At 44.4% G+C, this 19,524-nt stretch overlaps 5 protein-coding genes across 5 annotated transcripts; 2 read left to right on the top strand and 3 right to left on the bottom strand.

Moving 5' to 3' along the window:
• Positions 1-511: 511 nt before the first annotated feature.
• C8R40DRAFT_1044265 (uncharacterized protein) lies at positions 512-794 on the top strand (the record flags this gene model as incomplete). The annotated part of the gene is made up of 2 exons (XM_046224220.1): positions 512-625; positions 711-794. 2 exons carry the CDS (start codon positions 512-514, stop codon positions 792-794), a joined length of 198 nt encoding a protein of 65 aa, XP_046086836.1.
• A 13,088-nt stretch (positions 795-13,882) lies between these two features.
• On the top strand, positions 13,883-14,359 carry C8R40DRAFT_1170346 (uncharacterized protein; the record flags this gene model as incomplete). Its single annotated transcript, XM_046231523.1, has 3 exons — positions 13,883-14,041; positions 14,093-14,132; positions 14,163-14,359. The coding sequence occupies 3 exons, from the start codon at positions 13,883-13,885 to the stop codon at positions 14,357-14,359; spliced, it is 396 nt and encodes a 131-aa protein (XP_046086835.1).
• A 252-nt stretch (positions 14,360-14,611) lies between these two features.
• On the bottom strand, positions 14,612-15,471 carry C8R40DRAFT_1170345 (uncharacterized protein; the record flags this gene model as incomplete). Its single annotated transcript, XM_046231522.1, has 2 exons — positions 14,612-15,165; positions 15,219-15,471. 2 exons carry the CDS (start codon positions 15,469-15,471, stop codon positions 14,612-14,614), a joined length of 807 nt encoding a protein of 268 aa, XP_046086834.1.
• Positions 15,472-15,618: 147 nt separating this feature from the next.
• Positions 15,619-16,438, bottom strand: C8R40DRAFT_1170344 (uncharacterized protein; the record flags this gene model as incomplete). The annotated part of the gene is made up of 4 exons (XM_046231521.1): positions 15,619-15,962; positions 16,020-16,121; positions 16,167-16,290; positions 16,340-16,438. 4 exons carry the CDS (start codon positions 16,436-16,438, stop codon positions 15,619-15,621), a joined length of 669 nt encoding a protein of 222 aa, XP_046086833.1.
• Positions 16,439-17,370: 932 nt separating this feature from the next.
• Positions 17,371-18,019, bottom strand: C8R40DRAFT_1170343 (uncharacterized protein; the record flags this gene model as incomplete). Its single annotated transcript, XM_046231520.1, has 2 exons — positions 17,371-17,388; positions 17,450-18,019. The coding sequence occupies 2 exons, from the start codon at positions 18,017-18,019 to the stop codon at positions 17,371-17,373; spliced, it is 588 nt and encodes a 195-aa protein (XP_046086832.1).
• Between the last annotated feature and the right edge of the window lie 1,505 nt (positions 18,020-19,524).

The following is a 19,524-nucleotide window of genomic DNA, read 5'->3' as shown; positions in this document are numbered from 1 at the left end:
CCTGAGGCATAAGCATAAACTGCACTTCTACAAGTGCATTCTCAAATTTTGTCCGGTACATCAAAGAATGAATAAGTTGCTCATCCTCGCCATAAACAGGAAGAGGGTTCAGTTTGAACCTCAAAGGATCTTGTGCCTTCAAAGCAGCTAAAGCATTTGCAACACCTGTATTAGCTATGTTGTAGTCATCCAGAGCATCACCTATATCTTGGGTCCTACTAATCAGAACATTGAGACCAACTTGGATATAACAAATGGAGCAAGAGGAAGGATAGGAGAGATTGTATTCAATCCAAGAGAGCCAGCATTTGAAGAAGATTGCTCAGTTGTGGAGCTGGAATACTTGCCAATTTATATGCTGGTAAAGATGAATCACATCAGAGCACAGAAGCTTGATGGACTCGAAACGCAGGTTATTCCTATAGAACTATGGAGACAGTCAGTCAGTATACAGGTTTGGGTCAAAGGGAAAAAGCATGTCAAACGCACCATTCATTGCAAGCAATCTCCTATGACAGCAGCATATGCATTTACAGATTACCGGGCCCAAGGTCAAACAATACCAAGCATGTTAGTGGATATAGGAAAGCCACCAACACGCACACTCAGTTTCTTTAATCTATATGTTATCCCGAAGTTCAGGCAGATTGACTATACATTTACTTTGAGAGTTTGATGCAGGGTGTTTGACAAAAGGGCATGACATAGAGCTTCTTGTGGAAGATGACAGGTTGAAGAGACACAGCGAACAGACAGCACGGTGGTGGAAGAGAATGAAGGATACATTGGAATAGACAGGATAGATAACTGGTATGTTACTGATGGAGATGTACGTTTGAACCGCGGGGCAGTTGAAACAAACACATGAACAAACAAAACGGACCGAAAACGTAAAATGTTGTGGCATGTTTGCGATATGGAATGAAAAGTGCGTCAATTAAAGATGGCGAGAAACCTAGTCAAGCAAGGTGATATAGTAACACTGACAGTCCAATTAACACTTTTAGGTCTTACACTGTCTTCTGCCTTGGATGATATGGATATGTATAATCAGCATTTGCCCCTCATCAGGGTATCAGGATAAGTTATTCTCAAATCCCAACATTACGTCCCTAGTGGGCACTTTTGTTCTGATAGTTTCCTCGTCAAGTCTGGCAGTGAAATGATAACTACCAAAGATGGCAGGAGAGAAGTCCAACATAACCCATTGTAATATCTTGTCTCCTGCTTGCTAAAACTGATATATGAGCCCATAGGCAATAAGTGCAGATGTACAATACCCTCCGATTCAATATGGACCATGCGGCTGAGCTTCCTTGATTTTCCCATAGTAGAATTTGGCCGTACGTTCAACAGACTCTAGTGACGTTTCAGGTGTGACCTGAACACCCCAAAGGGCAGATGTGAATTGTTCTTGAAGCGGTATGAAGGTAAGAAGGTTTCCACCACTGCGCTGTCTTATACTTCCTTGGAAGTTTCACACCTGCTTTGTCAATCTCAGCCTTAGCTTCAGCTGACAACGTGGGCATTCCATAATTATTGGTAGTCATTTTGACTGGTTCAATCATATTACTCATTTGAGAGATAGTTTGATTTAACGTATCTATCAATCTAGTCAATTCAATCGATCTAGAAGATGTTGAAATTGACTCTGGAGCAATCAATTCAATCAGATTAATTTCTTTTCTCTTCCTTTTGGGATTGAGAATAGATTTCTTCAAATTTCTTGGTAAAGATGTAGGTCTTCCTTGAGATATAGATGATCCTGTTCCTCTAGAAACAGAACTTTCCCTTTATCAGTCTGAGTCACAGGCTGGGGACCTCCTCAAACTGAACCTGAACCTGCTCCAAAAAGAACTCCTCCAGTATTGAGCATTGCATCTTTGAAATCAGCAAATTTGTCAAATTCATTGAGGAGGATGTCATGCTGACTGCCAACATGGATTTGTACAGCATGGTTATATACAATAACTGGGGATTGAAACTCATAATGTCTTGCTTTGAATAAGGACACAATGTGATGTTCGTAAGCTTTGAGTTCTTTTGCGTGTCCTTTAAAATGGCATCCCTGTGTCATAAAGTACGCAGCCCCTATCATTTTCCTTTTTTCACTGTCTCGATGCCCTTACTTGTACAATACATTACCCCATCACTCCATCACTGTCAATCCCCCATTGATTACTGATTCACCTGACCTACCTTCTTCTTCTACCAGCTTTTGCCACCTTCCTTGCCCCTGAACTGTACAGTATTACATCGTTGTTTCTCGCAGACTAGAATATGTATATATAGCCAACCCCCCACAGCCTGGTTCCTTATCTTGACCTCTCTGTCATTATCTGGGACCAGGTATGTGTTTACTTACTATTACCTATGACTACAATACTCAATATATCTCTGTCATTATCTGGGATTAGTTGCTCTGCCTTATTGTCTTGCTTAGTCACTCCGCTCTCCTGCTCTGCTAGTTACTCCGCCTCTGCCGCTTCATGACACCCTGTAGACCCGGAAGGCATGGCTCCAGATGCTTTCATCTCCTGTTAGAATATAATCACGTTATATTCAGCAGCAATGGCAGTAAGAGATAGAGTGCACACAGATCAGACAATGAAGGAGTAGAGAGAACTGCTTATTCAACAAGGTGAATATTACAGGTTTATATACAAGTCCAAGGTAGATGATGTCATGTTACAGCTAAACATAGTGAGAGAGAAAGGAAGTACAATACGATGTATCCTACTGGTAGTCCTATAGTAATAGTACATGATGGTGAGATTGATAACACGGTAGTGAGATAGTGGTTTGTAATATAAGAACAATGTTCCATAGATGGTATGTGAGTCATCAAATGTTAACATCTCCCACCTTCTTAGTGGATTGGGGCCGCCTGAGGGCAAGTTGTGATTCTCCAACAGTAAAGATTTCTGGCTTGACATGTTCTGTTGTTGTTAAGATCATGTACACTGTGTAACCATGCCAGGGCCACAAGGTGTCTAAGTGCGGAAGATGAGTGGGACAGTAGTGAAGTTATTAACAACACCGCCGTTACGCCGTTAGTCCCCGGAGATCGAGAGTATAGAGGGAGAAGCTAAGTAGCAGCCAAGTCGGGGCGGCGGTATCGCCGATGACGAGGAGCGGACCAGAGAACGTCTAAGTCCTAAGGTCGAGTAGAACGTACTTCGAGGCGTTGAGCCTGAAGACTTAGAGGAGTACAGAGTTAAGGAGGGAATCTAAGTCGATAATTAAACTGAGGAACTACAGTAGCATACAGGCAGTATTTATATCTACGGAACGGCACATTGGTGCGGAGCGCCAGACTAACTACTAGGAGTTATACGTGTAGTCCTGCAGGGTAAAGTAAAAGACAATAAGGAGAGACTAGAATGAAAGGGTATGTGTAGCGAGAAAGAACAATAAGGAGAGATTACAATAAAAGGTTGATCTTTGGAATACCGAGCGGCGAAGTGGAGGCCCGAGGCATGGACTTGACAGTATCCCCCTCTTAGGCTTGAGCCCTCGAAAGCCATTAATGCCGGGAGTTGATTAGTCACCAAAAGGAAAATTTTAGAGGCCGTCAGCCTCGGGGATTTGGCCTATCAGTCAGCAGGAAAATTTTCAAAAGCCGTTGGTACTGGGAATTGGCGTTAGTCATCAGTGAAAATTTTCGGTTCACCGTAAACCAAACACAATTCGAAGGAAAATTTTTGCTGGTCCGTGTGCCGTTTTGACCCTATAAAACTGGGCGGTTTTTTGCCTTGGTCCTTTAGTCCAGAAACTGCTAAGTCCTCATGTCTACTAGTCGTACTACCACCAGAACTACCACCACTGTCGGCTCCATCCCGGTCACCGGGCAGCACCCAACTCCTCTTGCGGCCCCGACTCGCCCTTCGACGCCCGACCCTTCAGATGAGGAGCGCAAACTGGAACTTCAGTTGGAGCGCACCAGGGAGAGGAATCGTAGGAGGAAGGAGGAGAAGAAGAAAGCCAAGGAAGAGGCCTGACAGAAGGCGGAGGAGGAGAGGCAGAAGCGAGAGGCTGCCAATGCCAGGAGATTGGAGGAGGAGGCAGCTGAGAAGAGGAGGAAGATGGCAGCAGCAGCGGCGCGGCATCGCCGGGGTCCTTCTCTGGGCGAAGCTTCTACTTCTGCTCATCAAGTAGAGGTAGAGATTCCTCGGATGATCAAGAAGGGTAAGGATAAGCAAAGAAGAGAGGTGCATAATCTATTCAGCACCATACCAATTTTACTAACTCCTTGACTTTAGGTTAGCGGTGGAGACCCAGACGACGGCAGCGATGGCGGGGAGGACAACGACGACGATGAAGAGCGGGCGCCCTGCGAGCGGTGCCAGATGAAGAAAATCCCCTGCCTGGAACAGGTGGGCAAACGAAGCACCGTGATATGCAAGCCATGTCATGATGCGAAGGTAAAATGTTCATACTCCAGGCGGCCAGTACAAGTGAAGCGGGAGGGAGGACCGAGCAGCGAGCGGATGGCCGTGATGGAAAGCCAGTTGGCTCAGCTCTTGGCTGACAACCGGTCCTTGAGGGAGGCCACTTCGAGGTCTCATCAATACCTCAGGCAACTCCTGCGTCGACAGGAGGAGGACCACGCGCGGCTAATTGCCATCGACACCAGAGACGCCATGAGGGAGGCGGCGACACCCGGGCCGTCGAGGTCGGTCTCTGATCGGCCGAGAAGCTTGAAGAGAAGGCGGGTGATAGAAAACAGTGAGGAGGAAGAGGAAGGAGAGGAGGTAGTAGAGGGAGAGAAGGATGGAGAAGGGGAAGAGGAGGTAGAGGAGGAGGAGAAAGAAGGGGAGGCGCCGGCGCCGAAGAGGGCAAAGACGGCGGCCTCTGAGAAGGGAAAGGAAAAGGAGGTGGTAGTGGTAGAGTAGCGGACTTCGGACTTCGGCATTGGCCCTTCGGCCAACTTTTGTAGTCTTCTTGTAACCTCCTGTCGCCTGCTCCCTTTTACATATTTTTCTATTTTGTTTTTTGTATATACAGAATGTCAGCGCGATTTAAAATCGGAAAACGAATGGGCCGCGAGGCGGCATAAGAATTAATTAGTTTGAAGTATAAGTAGTTAAGTGGGAATGAAACTTAAGTAAAACCGTAACTGAAGAACCCAGAATAAGTAAGCAAGAAAGAGGGATAAACACTCAATTTGCTATCATCGTATTTACCCTCTAAACACACGAAGTACACTTCGGCGGAGCATGGCAGAAACGGGGAAAAGGGATAAAATGTTCTTTGTGATCAAGGTCCAGGCTTGTGAGGGTATCGGGTGTGGAATGCCGGTACCAGTTCATCAGCGTGTAATTCATCAGCAGCAACCCAAGAGAATTCATTGTCGGTACCTTCGTAACCGGCCCACCGAATATAATAGCATAGAGGACAACGTTTGTACCTTCTGTCCAGCTTGGAGTCGAGGATTTTGGCAATGTTGTACTCCTCTTCACCATCGACTTCAATTGGAGGTGGAGGAGATTGAGTTCGATTTGGGAACAGATTCGGCGTAACCAGCTCCAACTGTGAGACATGGAAAACCGGGTGAATACGGCGAAGATAATCCGGAAGCTTGAGTTCTTAAGACAAAGTACCAGGTCGACTGATGACCTTGAAAGGACCAAGATATTTTTCTGAGAATTTTTCAGTAGGACGAGTAGAGCGAATGTGCTTAACAAGAACAAATACTTCGGAGCCGATCGGGAACTCCGGGTGCGAGATTCTTTTCCTGTCAGCTTGTTCCTTGTAATGGGATTGAGCTAGAAGGATTTCCTCTCAAAGGAAAACGTGGAGTTCATCGAGGTTAACGACAAAGTCTCTGGCTAGATCAGACTTCATGTCGACCTCAGGCCGAACGGTGATGTTTGGGTGGTATCCTTTGTTAGCGAAGAATGGAGTAATACCAGTGGAAGCATTGGGAGCGTTGTTATAGGCGAATTCGGCGATCGGGAGTAATGGCGACCAGTCATCTTGTTGGTAGGAACAATAGATCCTGATGTACTGCTCGAGAGTCTGATTGACACGCTCGGTCTGCCCATCGGCTTCCGGATGATATCCAGAGGTATAGTGAAGTTCCATGGAGAGCACTTTACTGAGGGCCCAGAAAAACGCCGAAACAAATTCGGAACCACGATCAGAAGTGACATGATTAGGAATACCATGTTTAGAGAAGACGTGAATAACAAAAAGCTCAGCTAATTGTTCGGAGGTAATGGTGTCGTGGGTTGGAATAAATATAGCTTGCTTGGAAGACCAATTCACGACGACGAGGATAGCTGTATAGCCATTCGACATTGGCAGTTGCTCAATGAAGTCCATGGAGATGGAATCCCATGGCCGGACCGGAACCGGCAGAGGCTTCAACAACCCGTACGGCTGATGACGGCGAGGTTTGTTGCGATCACAAATAGTGCAAGAGGTAACATAGTCACATACAAAGTCTCTGACCTTGGGCCAGGTGTATTGACGACGTACAGCTTCTAAAGTGCGGTTCTGGCCGAAATGGCCGGAGAGTGGATGATCATGGAAGTAGCGGAGGACTTGAAGGCGAAGATCGCTGTGATTAGGAACATAAATACGGTCGTCAAGGCGTAATAACTTGTCACTACCTAAGCTCCAACATTCATTGGAAGGATCTTTTGCAAGTTCCAAACCAACAACGGAGCTCGGGTCGGCGGGAAGGGCGAGGATGATTGCCTGGTGTAGGGCTTCGATATCCATGATAATCGAGGCTCGTAAAACCGGGCCTTCTAGGAAGGTAGCTCGAAGAGACGCAGTGAGTTGTTCGTTAGTAAATATAGGACGGAAGTTATGAGGGTTCACTTGGGCGTAGCTGATATCCCCCTCTTTAGGGTAGACGTCCCAGCGTCTAGTTATCGAATCAGGTTTCTCGCCGAGTTTCCCCGGTCGGAAGCGAATGACCATATTAAATTGATGCAAAAATTCTGACCATCGGACCTGTCAGCGTGTGAGAACCTTGGTAGTAGAGAAATACTCAAGATTCTTGTGATCGGTGATGACATCCACCAGATCACCCGGGCCTTCCAGATAATGACGCCAAGCTTTAAAGGCCTCGAAGATGGCCAGAAGCTCTTTGTCATGTGTATCGTAGTTGAGTTCAGCCGCGTGAAGCATTCTGGAAAGGAAGGCTAGAGGATGAATTTCACCATCAGCATATTGGATGGAAAGAATAGCCGCAATGGCATAGTCGGAAGCGTCGGTTTCCACGATAAGTGGGCGATTCGGCTCCCAATGGGCCAGTATCGGCGCAGAAGTAAAAGCAGTTTTGAGATTTTCAAAGGCCTCTTGACAGCTGCTGTCCCAGATCCAGGAAGCGCCTTTTCGGTGACACGCCTAAATTTTGGCTAGACGTCTATGCTGTGAATTGTGACATTTTCACGTATAGATTTGTATCAAGAGGACTGTAATTGAGACCCAGATTGACAGTCAAAGTCGATACTGAATCAGTCTAATAAGTTGAAGGGACCATATACCCATACTACCACAAGTTGGTTAGTTTACCCATCCCCGATACTACCTACGGATAGCAGTCTACCTGTTTGTCGAGCAGGATTATACCAGACTCAGACTACATCCGAAGGATGACCATTCACGTATGACATACCAAGGGTATTCTTATTGGACCTTACACTGGCAGGAGTTTGGAAGAACTTACTCAAGTGACCATGAACTGAGGATTGACTCGAAATGACTTTCTAGAACTCAGGAATTATCAAATACTCCTTCTAGAATGAGATCATGCATTAATCTAAAAAAGACTGCGATTTAGTCTAATAGACCAATCAAGTTGCATGGTTGAGTAAAATGACTAGAAGAACGATCGGAAGACTGCGAGGCTCCGAAGACATATCAAATGAATGTCAAAGAGTCCTGACGTAGAAAATATTGAAGAATGCAATTAAATGAATACTATGCGTAACTCCCTTGATTGAGTATAGGCACAATGGGTGTCTATTGAAAGAGAGAAGCAATTAGTTTAATCCAGATGAATCAGATTGATAGGATTAGGATCGAGGAGAGCTGATTTGCCTCCGGACGAGGTGACAAACAATCGAAGTAAGTGTTGAACAGCAATGACAGTTGAACACTATTCGAGTCATCCTCCAAAAACAATTAAATTAAATGAATATTGAAGTACCTACCTATGTTTGGAGGTATACTAGAATCTTGGAACTAATATGGACCAAATAAGGACATGTAGATTCAAATTAAATGGTATCTGACTGAGTGTAGAAGTTTCCTTGCGGTTCCGAACGTTTATTGTATTAAATTAATTGTACTATGCGACTCTATATTCTGTATGTATAAATAGCGATCCGATGTATCTGGAATACAAGTGATTTTGGGACGACGTTGCAGTGCTAATCCGTAAAAAGGAAAGACACACTCCCGCCAGACTGAAACCTCTTCGCTAGCAGCCATTCGGGCCCGGCACTTGTGAGTATAGGAACGTCGTGTTCTGCTCCTTGTGACTGCGAGAAGTCTATCCAGTTGTTGGGTATTCTTCGAACTTAGGATCAGTCGTTGGTCTTAAGGGCAAATCACGCTGTGTGGTTGTGCCAGCACATAGTTCTAGCCCTCCGTAGGGGTCTGTGTGTTTCGGTTTTAATTTACTTTGATTCAAACCCCCAATTCTTGATATACCCAGATCAATACAAACCAAAGCACAAATCGTGCTGAATCTACCTTGATCAAAGGAATATATTGAACCCTTAGAATGATTCAAATTGATTGATCAAAGCTTCGTGCTTAGCTCTCAAAGCTTTGCGGAACCTTTGCCAACGCTACCCCTTGCTATTAAATAAATTTGATAGCAGTGAACTTGCATATTGTGTATTAGATTGGTTGGTTGGAGTGCCCATTAGATTCCTTCCTTTCTCTTTCACACAAAAACGAGGCAAGCTCGTTATCGGGTAAGCCGAGTCATTGGCACAACGATATCACTGTAATTATAAATAAAACGACGATAGAAGTTTGCAAAACCCAGGAAGGACTGAATGTCCTTAACCTTCCTCGGAACCAGCCACTCTAGAACTGTCTGAACTTTCTCCTTGGACATAGTTAATCCGTCGGGAGAAAGAATATATCCTAAATACTCAACAGTATCCATATTGAATTCGCACTTCTCGGGATTGGCGTAAAGCCGATGATGGCGAAGTCACCGAAGAACCTCCTTGACGTGTTCTTGGTGTTCTTCTGGCATATCAGAATAGATCAGAATATCGTCCAAATAGACGATGACACAAACATCGAGCATGTCAGAGAAGATGTCATTAACAGACCGCTGGAAAGCCGCAGGGGCATTCGTAAGGCCGAACGGCATAACCTTCCATTTGTAGGAGCCGTAACGGGTCCGAAAGGTGGTCTTCCATTCGTCACCTTCAGCGATTCTGACGAGATGATAAGCGTGAGTGAGATCCAATTTGGTATATATTTTAGCTCTTTTTGGAGCGTCGAGAAGATCTGATATGAGTGGGAGTGGGTAACGGTCCTTTTTGGTAATACAATTGAGTCCATGGAAATCGACGCAAAGGCGAAGTTTGCCATCTTTCTTCGGGACGAACAGGACCGGGGCGCCGTGAGGAGAGGATGATGGGGTGATGGCACCAGTAGCCAGTTGTTTGTCAATAAAGTCTTTAAGGGCGACTAACTCCTTTTCAGACAATGGATAAATATGGCCGAGAGGCGGCGAAGCACCCTCTTCCAGGTCAATCTTCAGGTCGTAGGGTCTGTGTTCAGGAAGCGAATCTGCACAGCAATCTCGTCGAAGACATCTGCAAACTCTGCATACTCTGCTGGGATGGAAGGAGGAAGTGGAGGGACAGTAGGAGCGGTGGAAGAGCGGTCGAGATATCTTTGCTCAAAATCTGCATTTGGCTGTTCGATTTGTGGTCATCAGGCATGTTATGATTTGATAGATGGAATAATATTCTTTTATTGCAGAAAAAAGGTATCAAGATGACAGAGGATCTATCTGCTATATTTATTGAGTACAGCAAGAGAAAAAGGAAAAAGAAAACTGACCTGGTGAGGCAGAGGGAAGAGCTGAACCCCGGTCTCACCAGGTTTGAACAAATACGAGGTAATGCGTATGTCAGCGGAAAACTGTGTCTCTGCGGAGATTTGTGAGCACCCGGAATCACGTACTATCAAATTTGAGCTCTGCGGAGGGTGGTATTGATGCGCTGCGGCGCCGTCTTGTTGAAATGCCAGAGCCGTCAGGGGAGAAAGAAAAAGTGTCATGAAGTCTCATGATGTGCCCTTTGATGCGCCATCAGCGGTGTGTTCCCATCAATCTCTTTTCACATGTTTATTGTACTTTATTACACAATCATCCCACTAGTTCCATTTGTTTCCATACGCTTCCATACAACTCATCCTTATTCATCGATTAGTTCATTATGATTCATTATTACTCGTATATATTGATTCCTCACTCTTGTTCTATATCGCATCGTTATTTACAATCGCTTACTCATTAGACAAGAGTAGTATATAAAGGACAGTAGACAGATCCTAGTTCCCCATCTCGACCTCTTGGTCATTGGGCAACTAGGCAAGTACTTGTATCCTTTTAGATACTACCTATCTAACTTGATCATTGGGTAACTACATTCCCTTTTGATTACTGGTGTGATTGGCCTCTGACGCTATCCCACTGTTGTTCGAGATCATTATTTCTTTTATCTGTGCTTTGTGCTTGTTTCTGTGCCTCTTCGCTCTGCCACCGTCGCTCCTTGGCATATTTGGACTTCCCGCCTCCCGCTTCCTGCCTCGTCGCGACAAAAAGTGCACTGCAACACCTTGCTTACCGGACAATTAGATTTCCGTAATTATAAATTATCAAGTCCAATTTTTGATCCATAAATGTATAACGGGTGTATGGGTCATTGACAGTTTGCGATTGTTCCATCAGTTACCCTGTCACATGAGGTAACTCCCACCAAAATCTGCACTTCGACCAACCTCACATAGGCACTGGTTACCTGAACTTGGAACGGCACTTTTTCGAGATCAGCCGGCCATTTTTGAACTGCTCGATTGGTGCTGAATGCTTATCCGGGACGTTTTTCATATCAATCGGTTGTTTGCAACATGCCAAACACGCCTTTTAATCTGTACTTCCACGATGTACTTTTTCATTTTGTCTTCATAGCCTTTGTATCAGAATGGAATTCTCTCTCTCTCAACCTAAATGCTACCAAAATGAGCTCACAAGTCATCACAAACTGCTAAGAGGTAAAATTTCAATGCTAAGGACTACGGAGGCTCGAAACATGGAAATCTGGACAAAGTACGTATCTTGTTGGCTCCCGAAAGTGCACTTTTGGTTAATTTTCCTCTTAAAGCAGCCTGATTGTTAATTTTTGGTTCTGTAAGACCTGGGTCAGATTAGGTCTTAAGGTAGGTTTTGGTATGAAGAGTTTATGTTGTAGCGTGCTAGGAGCAGGCTGGAGCTCGAAGGGAGCTATGGAAAGCGCGACCGAGGACAGGAGTGACCTAGTAGTAGCTGGGATCGAGAGATGTGACCCTTGAAGGGGTTCCTGTAAGGTCCAGGGAGGTCCCTACGGCATAGGTAGAGGAAGTGGAGGTACAAAACCTAGTAGCGTTGCGTAGGAGGAGTTGTACTCGCTAAAACGTCAACGTAAGATTGAATAGGTCGTAGAGAGAATAGGTCTTGAGTGTGTAAGCTCCTAAGGAGGTGGGCGCCTGGGAGGGGAGGTCCCGGGAACTGGGGGTTAGAGGTGGACATCCTCGAGTGTTGGAGGTAGTAACAGAGAAGCGGCACATAGTTCGACATTACCTAGATTGAGGTCCCAGAACTTGTGGGACAAGTGGGGAGCTCAAGGAGGTTTTGGAGAGGTTAGCTCACCAAGGCGTTAGGCGTTGGGGAGCTTTAGTATTGTTCGAGGGAGCTCGGAGACTCACTCGGATTGCTTAGACGTGAAGTAAAAGTGTGTATTGGATCATAGAGATGATCGTAGATACGAGAGACAAGAGTTGAGAGAAACAGAGATAAAGAAACAGAGTGTAAAGAGAAATCTGTATGGTTAGCAGGTACAAAGGGACAGGGACTGAACCTATGCAAAAGGGTGTGTGTTCAAAATATACTAAGCTGGGGCTTCTGGACGTTGCGGTGCTACTTAAGTAGGTACAGGAAGTGAACAAGAGAATATCTGGAACATGAGGCAGCTAATCTAGGGAGGAAGGTAATCGAGATTTAGTACTTAAAGGGGTTGGCTATTAGGAGGGTGTTGTATGCATATCGGGGTAAGAGTCGGGACATTTGGGTAGGTATGTCAGGGGAATGGTGATAGTTGGGGAGGTGCGTGGTGGTGTTTGGGGATCGGGGAGGTAAATAGGAGGTGATGGCTGGTACTGGGGCAGGTCTGGGTGTAGCCAGGGCATGACAGGTTCAAAATACTCCATTCTCAAACTGGCACTTTTCCGGACCTTGTTTGGCTCCTTTTTCAAAACTGTTAGAACAAATGATTGAAATTATGCGGAATCACTCTGCTTTGCATCTCACCATATCATTGTCACCACCAGCACAAGTGCAAACTCCTATTGAGAGGTCTTATGTCGCGGCAGAACTAAAGTAGGTCCTCATGACTCTCAGTATCTAGTTTTTTTTGACAGGCATCACCCGAAGTCAATTAAGCAAAGCAGATCTTATCAAACTTGTTGAGCACCAAATTACAAAGTGGCCCACTCAATGTCCTTTTCAACGTTCAAGAGTTTGGGTTGAAGAATTGAAACTAAATCTGCTCAGCAAAAGTAATGGTTTCAATACCGTTGTCCCAATTGGCAACCTTATTTCTTCTCAAAAATCTTGTTCACAAATTGCTAGTGATGTTGTAGGATCTGGTCCAGTTCAAGGTGTGAATCGCTCTCGACAGACAGTGAGTACCATGAATTGAATATTTGCAATTTCTCACTTCATCCATTGTTCCGCAAATAACAACTTCCTCTTCCGTTCGCGATTCAAGCTTTAACCCCTCTCAAACCTTGAGTAAAGCAAGTGATCTAAAGCATGTCCTAATCCCACCAACCCCAACTTCAAACATCCACCTAGCACAAACTTTGAAGCACCCCAACATTACTCAAACTCTTCTGACCCCATATCTACGCTCCACGGTCACTGTAAGCTTGCTTAATAGCGGTGTTTGTTGTGATCAATGCTCATCTAGTGTTCCCTCATTGCAGCTCAAACTACTTATCAACAATACATGGTTTCAAGAGCAAGGGCTCTGTCACTCCCAGGTAATTACAGTGCCCTATGTAGATGAGCCTAAATGCGGGCCGAAGGAATACAACGTTAAATTCAGTGACATATACGATAGCCTTCAACAAACGCATACAGCTCTTGATGGTACGTTATATATTTGTCCATTTATCACAGTTTGTCAATTGATATTGTATGAAAGGTGTCGGCAAACTCACATTCTGTGATCCTGATGAGCCAGACTATGGCCAAATTCTCATGAAAGGGGACTTTCATGCCACGGTTCCTAGCGCCGATGTGCTCATTGTTCCACCCTCCAAGATATTGAAACTAAATGTTACACTAGTATGTGTGCTTCGTGATGCTTTCATTTGCTCCACTAACGTTCCGCTCGTATCCAATCTCAGGTAGACATCTGTCCCAGTCTTTGCTGGCTCCTGTTCCACTGCAGACCAATACTTTGGTGTGTCTCATTCATCTTCTTTTTTTCACTCTACTAAAGATATCAACTACACCTAGACTTGCACATCGAGTGCTAGTATGCACATGAGTCAACTACTCAATGATCCGAATTCCAAGCCACTTGAAATTGCAGAATCAAGAAATAGGAGGGGTCCAAAATCCGCAATGGTCAATGAACTGGTTATCCAAGCATCACAATTACCTGGATACAAAACATTCAAGGCCGGTCGTCACCGTGTGCTCCAATACAAACAAGTAGCAGCACATTGGGAATTTGCTGCGACCTTCTCCGCCACTCATTTTTGTCAAGTGTGTCCAATAATGGTATGCTACATAGTTCATATTTACAATCCAAGCTAACAAATGTGAATCTAGCATAATGTCAAGTCCAAGAAATTGATTGCAGATGCTCTTGGTATTTGAACAACATCTCTCACTGCTGCAGAACAGGGGCATGAGCTTATTCAGCTGTATGGGGCTCATGGGAGTCATGAATTATCGGAAGTAGCAACTGAGCTTGCAAGTGGAAAGACCGGTGCTGTTGGACTGATGGACTTTCTTTGTGCATGGGAGGAGATGCATCCAGTTGCTGGTACAAAGGCTGAGATGAGGTGTTCGAAGTGTTATAATGTAGAGCAGTAAACATTGTAATTCATACAGTAATAATGGTGTTCTTTCGTCTCTTGTGTACAATCTATATAGCTTCAATTTTTATTGCTTTTAGACTATGTATACATTCATTGTTATGATAGTCTAAGGATAAGAATTTGCAGCAGTGAGTACATCATTCATTCCCAAACTGTCCTTCTTCTGTATGTAAGTAATAAAGCTTCTTGTTGTTTTCAGATGTGGAACCTCCTCTGTAGGGATAGGGAATCGGTCATCTAGAAAATGCTAGACAAGATTGATAGTCCAGTTGTCCTGCGACCTGAGTGTATTGATGAGCTGCTCAACTCGATCATACCGGCACTTGTCTGTTTTCAATCTACTGATATTCTGTCGCCAGTGGGCCTCCCACCAATTGTTCAACTCCTGTATCGAGATGTACCCATTCAAACCTATTGTCAGCTCCTCCCAGTATTCACAAAGTGTGGACGGTTTCTGATATCTGTAGGACGGTAGATGTTCCTTGCATTCACTATTCCATTCCCAAGGTTTATGTTTGTGAAGCTTAGCCTCTCCATACCTCTGTATCAGTTCCGTCCATGATCTCTGCTCATTTGAATTGAGAGAATCATTTGGAGAATTTGGTTGAATGAGGACTCCAGGATTAAGCGGTGCAAAAGAAGCTGCAGTGGAGGTTGGTTGGACGATGGAGGTCAATGCGGGGTGATGCTGTAGAGCTGATAGTGAAGAAGGTGCAGGTCCTAACAATGGGTAGGACAGTGAAGCAGCACCAAGGGTCCGGAAGTTGGGAGAATTTGTATTGGCTGATAACAGAATTGCTTCTGGATAAACATTTGTAAGTTGCAAATATAATGGCAACTCGGAATGAACATACCACCTATTATCGATACTGATTCACGCTTCCATTTTTGCAGCCAATTCTTTGTCTTGCTAGTTGTGGAATCAATAGATAGAAGTTCCTGGCGGAGCAATTCATGGCAGCGTTCAGACTCAATCCGCTCTGTGACAAGAACTCCATGGAGGGATGAAACAAGATTTGTTGGAATATTCTTGAAAGCTTTGCGAGCTTCAGTCTCGGCCACCTCAACAGTTGTTTTTGCAGTTTGAGCCCAATCACAAAAGATCATGGAGTCGAAAGGTGTATATTTGAATATGTGACTGTCAGGATGTTCAACGTAGATCAGGGTGGCATCCTGGAGAAGAACAACACAGAGATAAAGCAATAAACTGAGAAATTGGTCAAGGCTGTAATCTTCAGCCCATTTCCCACAAAGTCAATGACGCTCTGCAAGAGCCTGCTGCTCCTCTTCGACCCAGGGAAAAAGTGACACCAGAAGGGTTGGTGGAGGCTGGAGGCAGTTCCTAGCACAGGTATAACTATCTGGACGCTGCGCATCAAACATAGCCACTCCTAACATGCCATCCAGAGGATGCTGATGGTCATATGCATTCTCAAATGCACCACGTCCCTCTTTCCATTTTCCCAATGCCTTATGCCCTTCCAAAGAAGCACGATTGTCACCAGCTGTTTTCGGAACATAGTGTTGACCACCATGTGTCACCGAAGATACATGAATGTCATTCATAGCATACAACACATTTGTACGGAGACACTGGCCTATTAAACACAGGAATATGTTCAAGAATTCAGGATTGGTGATATTGTATGACTTACTATCATATGACATCTGTGTGTCAGGGCCTTTATTGCCAAAAGAAACTAGGTACTGCCACCACTTGCGCCTCCCAAGTTCACCGGCATCAGGGTCGTCGAAATCTGGCTTGAAATTTGGCTGAGATCATTTGAGGATATGGTACAAACCAAAGAAATAAAATGCCAAACTACCAATGCAACACATCTCTGGATAGAGGTGTCGCAAGGCTGCATGAGTTTCTGGTTGGCCTTCTTTGTTATGTTTGGCATTATCGTGGATCACAGTGAGGATCTATGCAAGATATATTGAGCCTAGGCTTAAATATCAAATATTTACTCACCTTGACAGTAACACCTGGCGCTATAGCTGGAAGCGGCATATCTTCTACCCCAAGATCTGATAGCTGCAGTGACCGGACTGAGTCTCCATGGAATGCCATGGCTGTACATAAAAGAATTACTGCACAATCACATAAACTCTGGGCCATTGATGTTGGAGTATTGTGAGTGGGTTGCAGTGATGAAATAGCGAGTTTTCTCAACTGTGCAGGGGTATATGTTGCTAATAATGGATAAGAATGAATCTTGAGAGGAGAAATCAACTACCCACCAGAGAGTGGCCCACTCATCTTCATCTTCTCTGCATTGAGAGCACAAAGATGCTCATTTTGATGAGCGAACTTTTCAAATGCACTAATCCGGGAGTCCTCTCAAAGCTTCTTTTGCGATTCAGGGCAGTGTTAAGATCATGTACACCGTGTAACCGTGCCAGAGGCCACAAGGTGTCTAAGTGCGGGAGGTCGAGTGGGACAGTAGTGAAGTTATTAACAACACCACTGTTACGCCGTTAGTCCCTGGAGATCAAGAGTATAGAAGGGAGGAGCAGAGTAGCAGCCAAGTCGGAGCGGCGGTATCGCCGGTGACGAGGAGCGAACCAAAGAACGTTTAAGTCCTAAGGTTGAGTAGAACGTACTTCAAGGCGTTGAGCCTGAAGACTTAGAGAAGAGCTAAGTTGGGAAGGGAGATCTAAGTTGATAATTAAACTGAGGAACTACAGTAGCGTACAGGCAGTATTTATATCTACGGATCGGCGCATCGGTGCGGAGTGCTAGACTAACTACTAGGAGCTATACGAGTAGTACCTGCAGGGTAGAGTAAAAAACAATAAGGAGGGACTAGAATGAAAGGGTATGTGTAATGAGAAAGAACAATAAGGAGAGATTACAATAAGAGGTAGACCTTCGGAATACCGGGCGGCGGAATGGAGGCCCGAGGCATGGACTTGACAGGCAGTTCTTATAAATCTTCTCATGTTGATGGTTGAATCGGTGATTTTCGAGGGCACTGATAGCTTGACTGATGGATTCTGCTCCTACAGTTCCAGTTCCACCTTTAGTCTGAGTATATGTGCATGAGTAACAGGGTCAATCAAATAATAAATCAGTGAATACCTTTGGTCGTGTAGTCTCAAAGTTAAGAAACAGTGCACCCTTGGCAACCGTGATAGGCTCAGTGGTAAGATTACTTTTCCGATTTGGATGCTCTTGAGAACGACGTTCACGTTCCACTTCAATGAAGCTCACATAACATGAAACATGGCGTGAATAATTGTCTTTCTTGGAATTGGATGCTTGCATAGCCTCCTGCAAAGCACATTGGATCGAATGAGTCTCGTGGTCAAGATCTTCTTCATCAAGCTCAGCCTGTAGAGTACTAATATCATCTGAGCTTAGAGCTGAAAAGATAGATAGTGTGTCATTCCCGCTATCTGGAGATAAAGTTGGATTGATTGGCGGAGATGATTTTGGGAGGATACTACAAGTGCAGTGTCGTTTATTGGCATTTGGAGAAAGTTCATGAGAGGCTATGTTTGACTCATTTACGAGAGGTTGAGGAATTCCCATCCCTGCTTCGATAGGAAAGGTGATACAAGGGTCCAAAGCAAAGCTGTGGAAAAAACTCCTTGAAATCTGGGTCTCTTGAAATCCGGAAATTTGAGATTCAGAAGTCTGTGAAGACATTGCATTAGAGCAGGCAGAAGAGAAACAGGACTTTCTACTCACCTCGATAAAGCTAGATGAGCATGGACAATGGCCAATCAGAACCACTTTAATCAAATATTGGCCACTATGAACTGCTTGGACCAGATGTTTCGGGAAAATGACAAGCTTAGGTGCACAATGCAAGGCCCAAGAGGAACAAGATGAATTTAAGAGAATATATGACTGGGGGTAAGGCCGCAAGTGGCAGGTGCCGAACACTTTCAATTGTTCATCTGCTACATCTGCAAAATGGGCTGAGAGTATATCCTAGTGCTTTTACTGCTGGGAAATGCTCTCGACGGCTTTCAAACCCTCAACCAAATACAGGCTTTGTAGATGAATCATAAGTAAAAACAAAAATTTCCAGGGAAGTAGAAACATACACCTCTTCTGATGCCTTTTGTGCAAAATCTAACTTGCTATGAGGATTATGCCTTGCCCTTGGAAGCCATTAGCTACTGGGACAGGTGGTGTAATAGTGGTGAATGGAAAATGAAAACTGAAGAGCATCTGCAAAACCTGGATTTTTGGCTATGGGCTTAGAGCAGATAGCCCTCAGATCTGCTCTCAACTGCTTTCAGACCCTTAACCAGAGTTGCAGGTTTTGCAGATGGAGATAGAGACTAGGAGCTTCATAACCTAGACTCATCACATGGAACAGCTAAGTTGAAGCTACTTGAACTGAGCTGAAAGCTATGATACCATGACAAGTCACTTCTTGCAGCCTGCACTGTCTTCATTGCCACATTCTTAATCCTCTTCAACTTGGGTCTCAATTCTTCTAACTCAGAGAAATGTCATTTTAATCTGAATGGCCATAACATATGTAAACTTTTTAGTGAGCAAACACAAGAAAGTATCACATATGCACTTTGGACTGAATGGCAACTGTTAAAGTTTATGCAAGCTACATTCATTGAATGGCCTTAGGCATTATGTGAAGTAAAGGCAAAGACAGGAGATGGCTTTTGAATTGCTGGACAAAAGATTTCCAGAGTTTGGCAGACAAAGTTCAAAGCTTTGAGTGATTGGGCTCAGGATGACACAATTTCAATGGACTAGATCTTTGCCCTTGTGTCTGGAAAAATTTACAGTGGCTAACACTGCATAATCTTTATCTTTATGAGTATTTCATGAGTATTTCATAGGTTTTGGGAACCAATGTGCCTAAAACACCATTTGGCAAACTCAGTCTAGTCACAATTTTTTTGTTCCCAAAACTGGGCTTCTATCACTCAAATTCTCCATACAAATGCAGATTCAGCAGCAATACCTTGAATGATGTTCTTGCCACCAACACAAAGTAATAATGATGTAATTGTTACTAGCACATGACCGTGGGAGATGGCCAAGCTCAACTTCCCCCCTACAAAATGAACGGAAAGATTTTAGTAAGAAGCCTTACCTAAAGGTTCGGCAATGATATAGAGGAAAGACAAGGAAGTAGAAGGTAGGAAGGATCACAAATGATCGACGGATTAACA

This window comes from Lentinula edodes (assembly GCF_021015755.1).
Source record: "Lentinula edodes strain Le(Bin) 0899 ss11 chromosome Unknown C8R40scaffold_16, whole genome shotgun sequence".
NCBI lineage: Eukaryota > Fungi > Basidiomycota > Agaricomycetes > Agaricales > Omphalotaceae > Lentinula > Lentinula edodes.
This window is presented reverse-complemented; position numbering and strand designations above follow the sequence as displayed.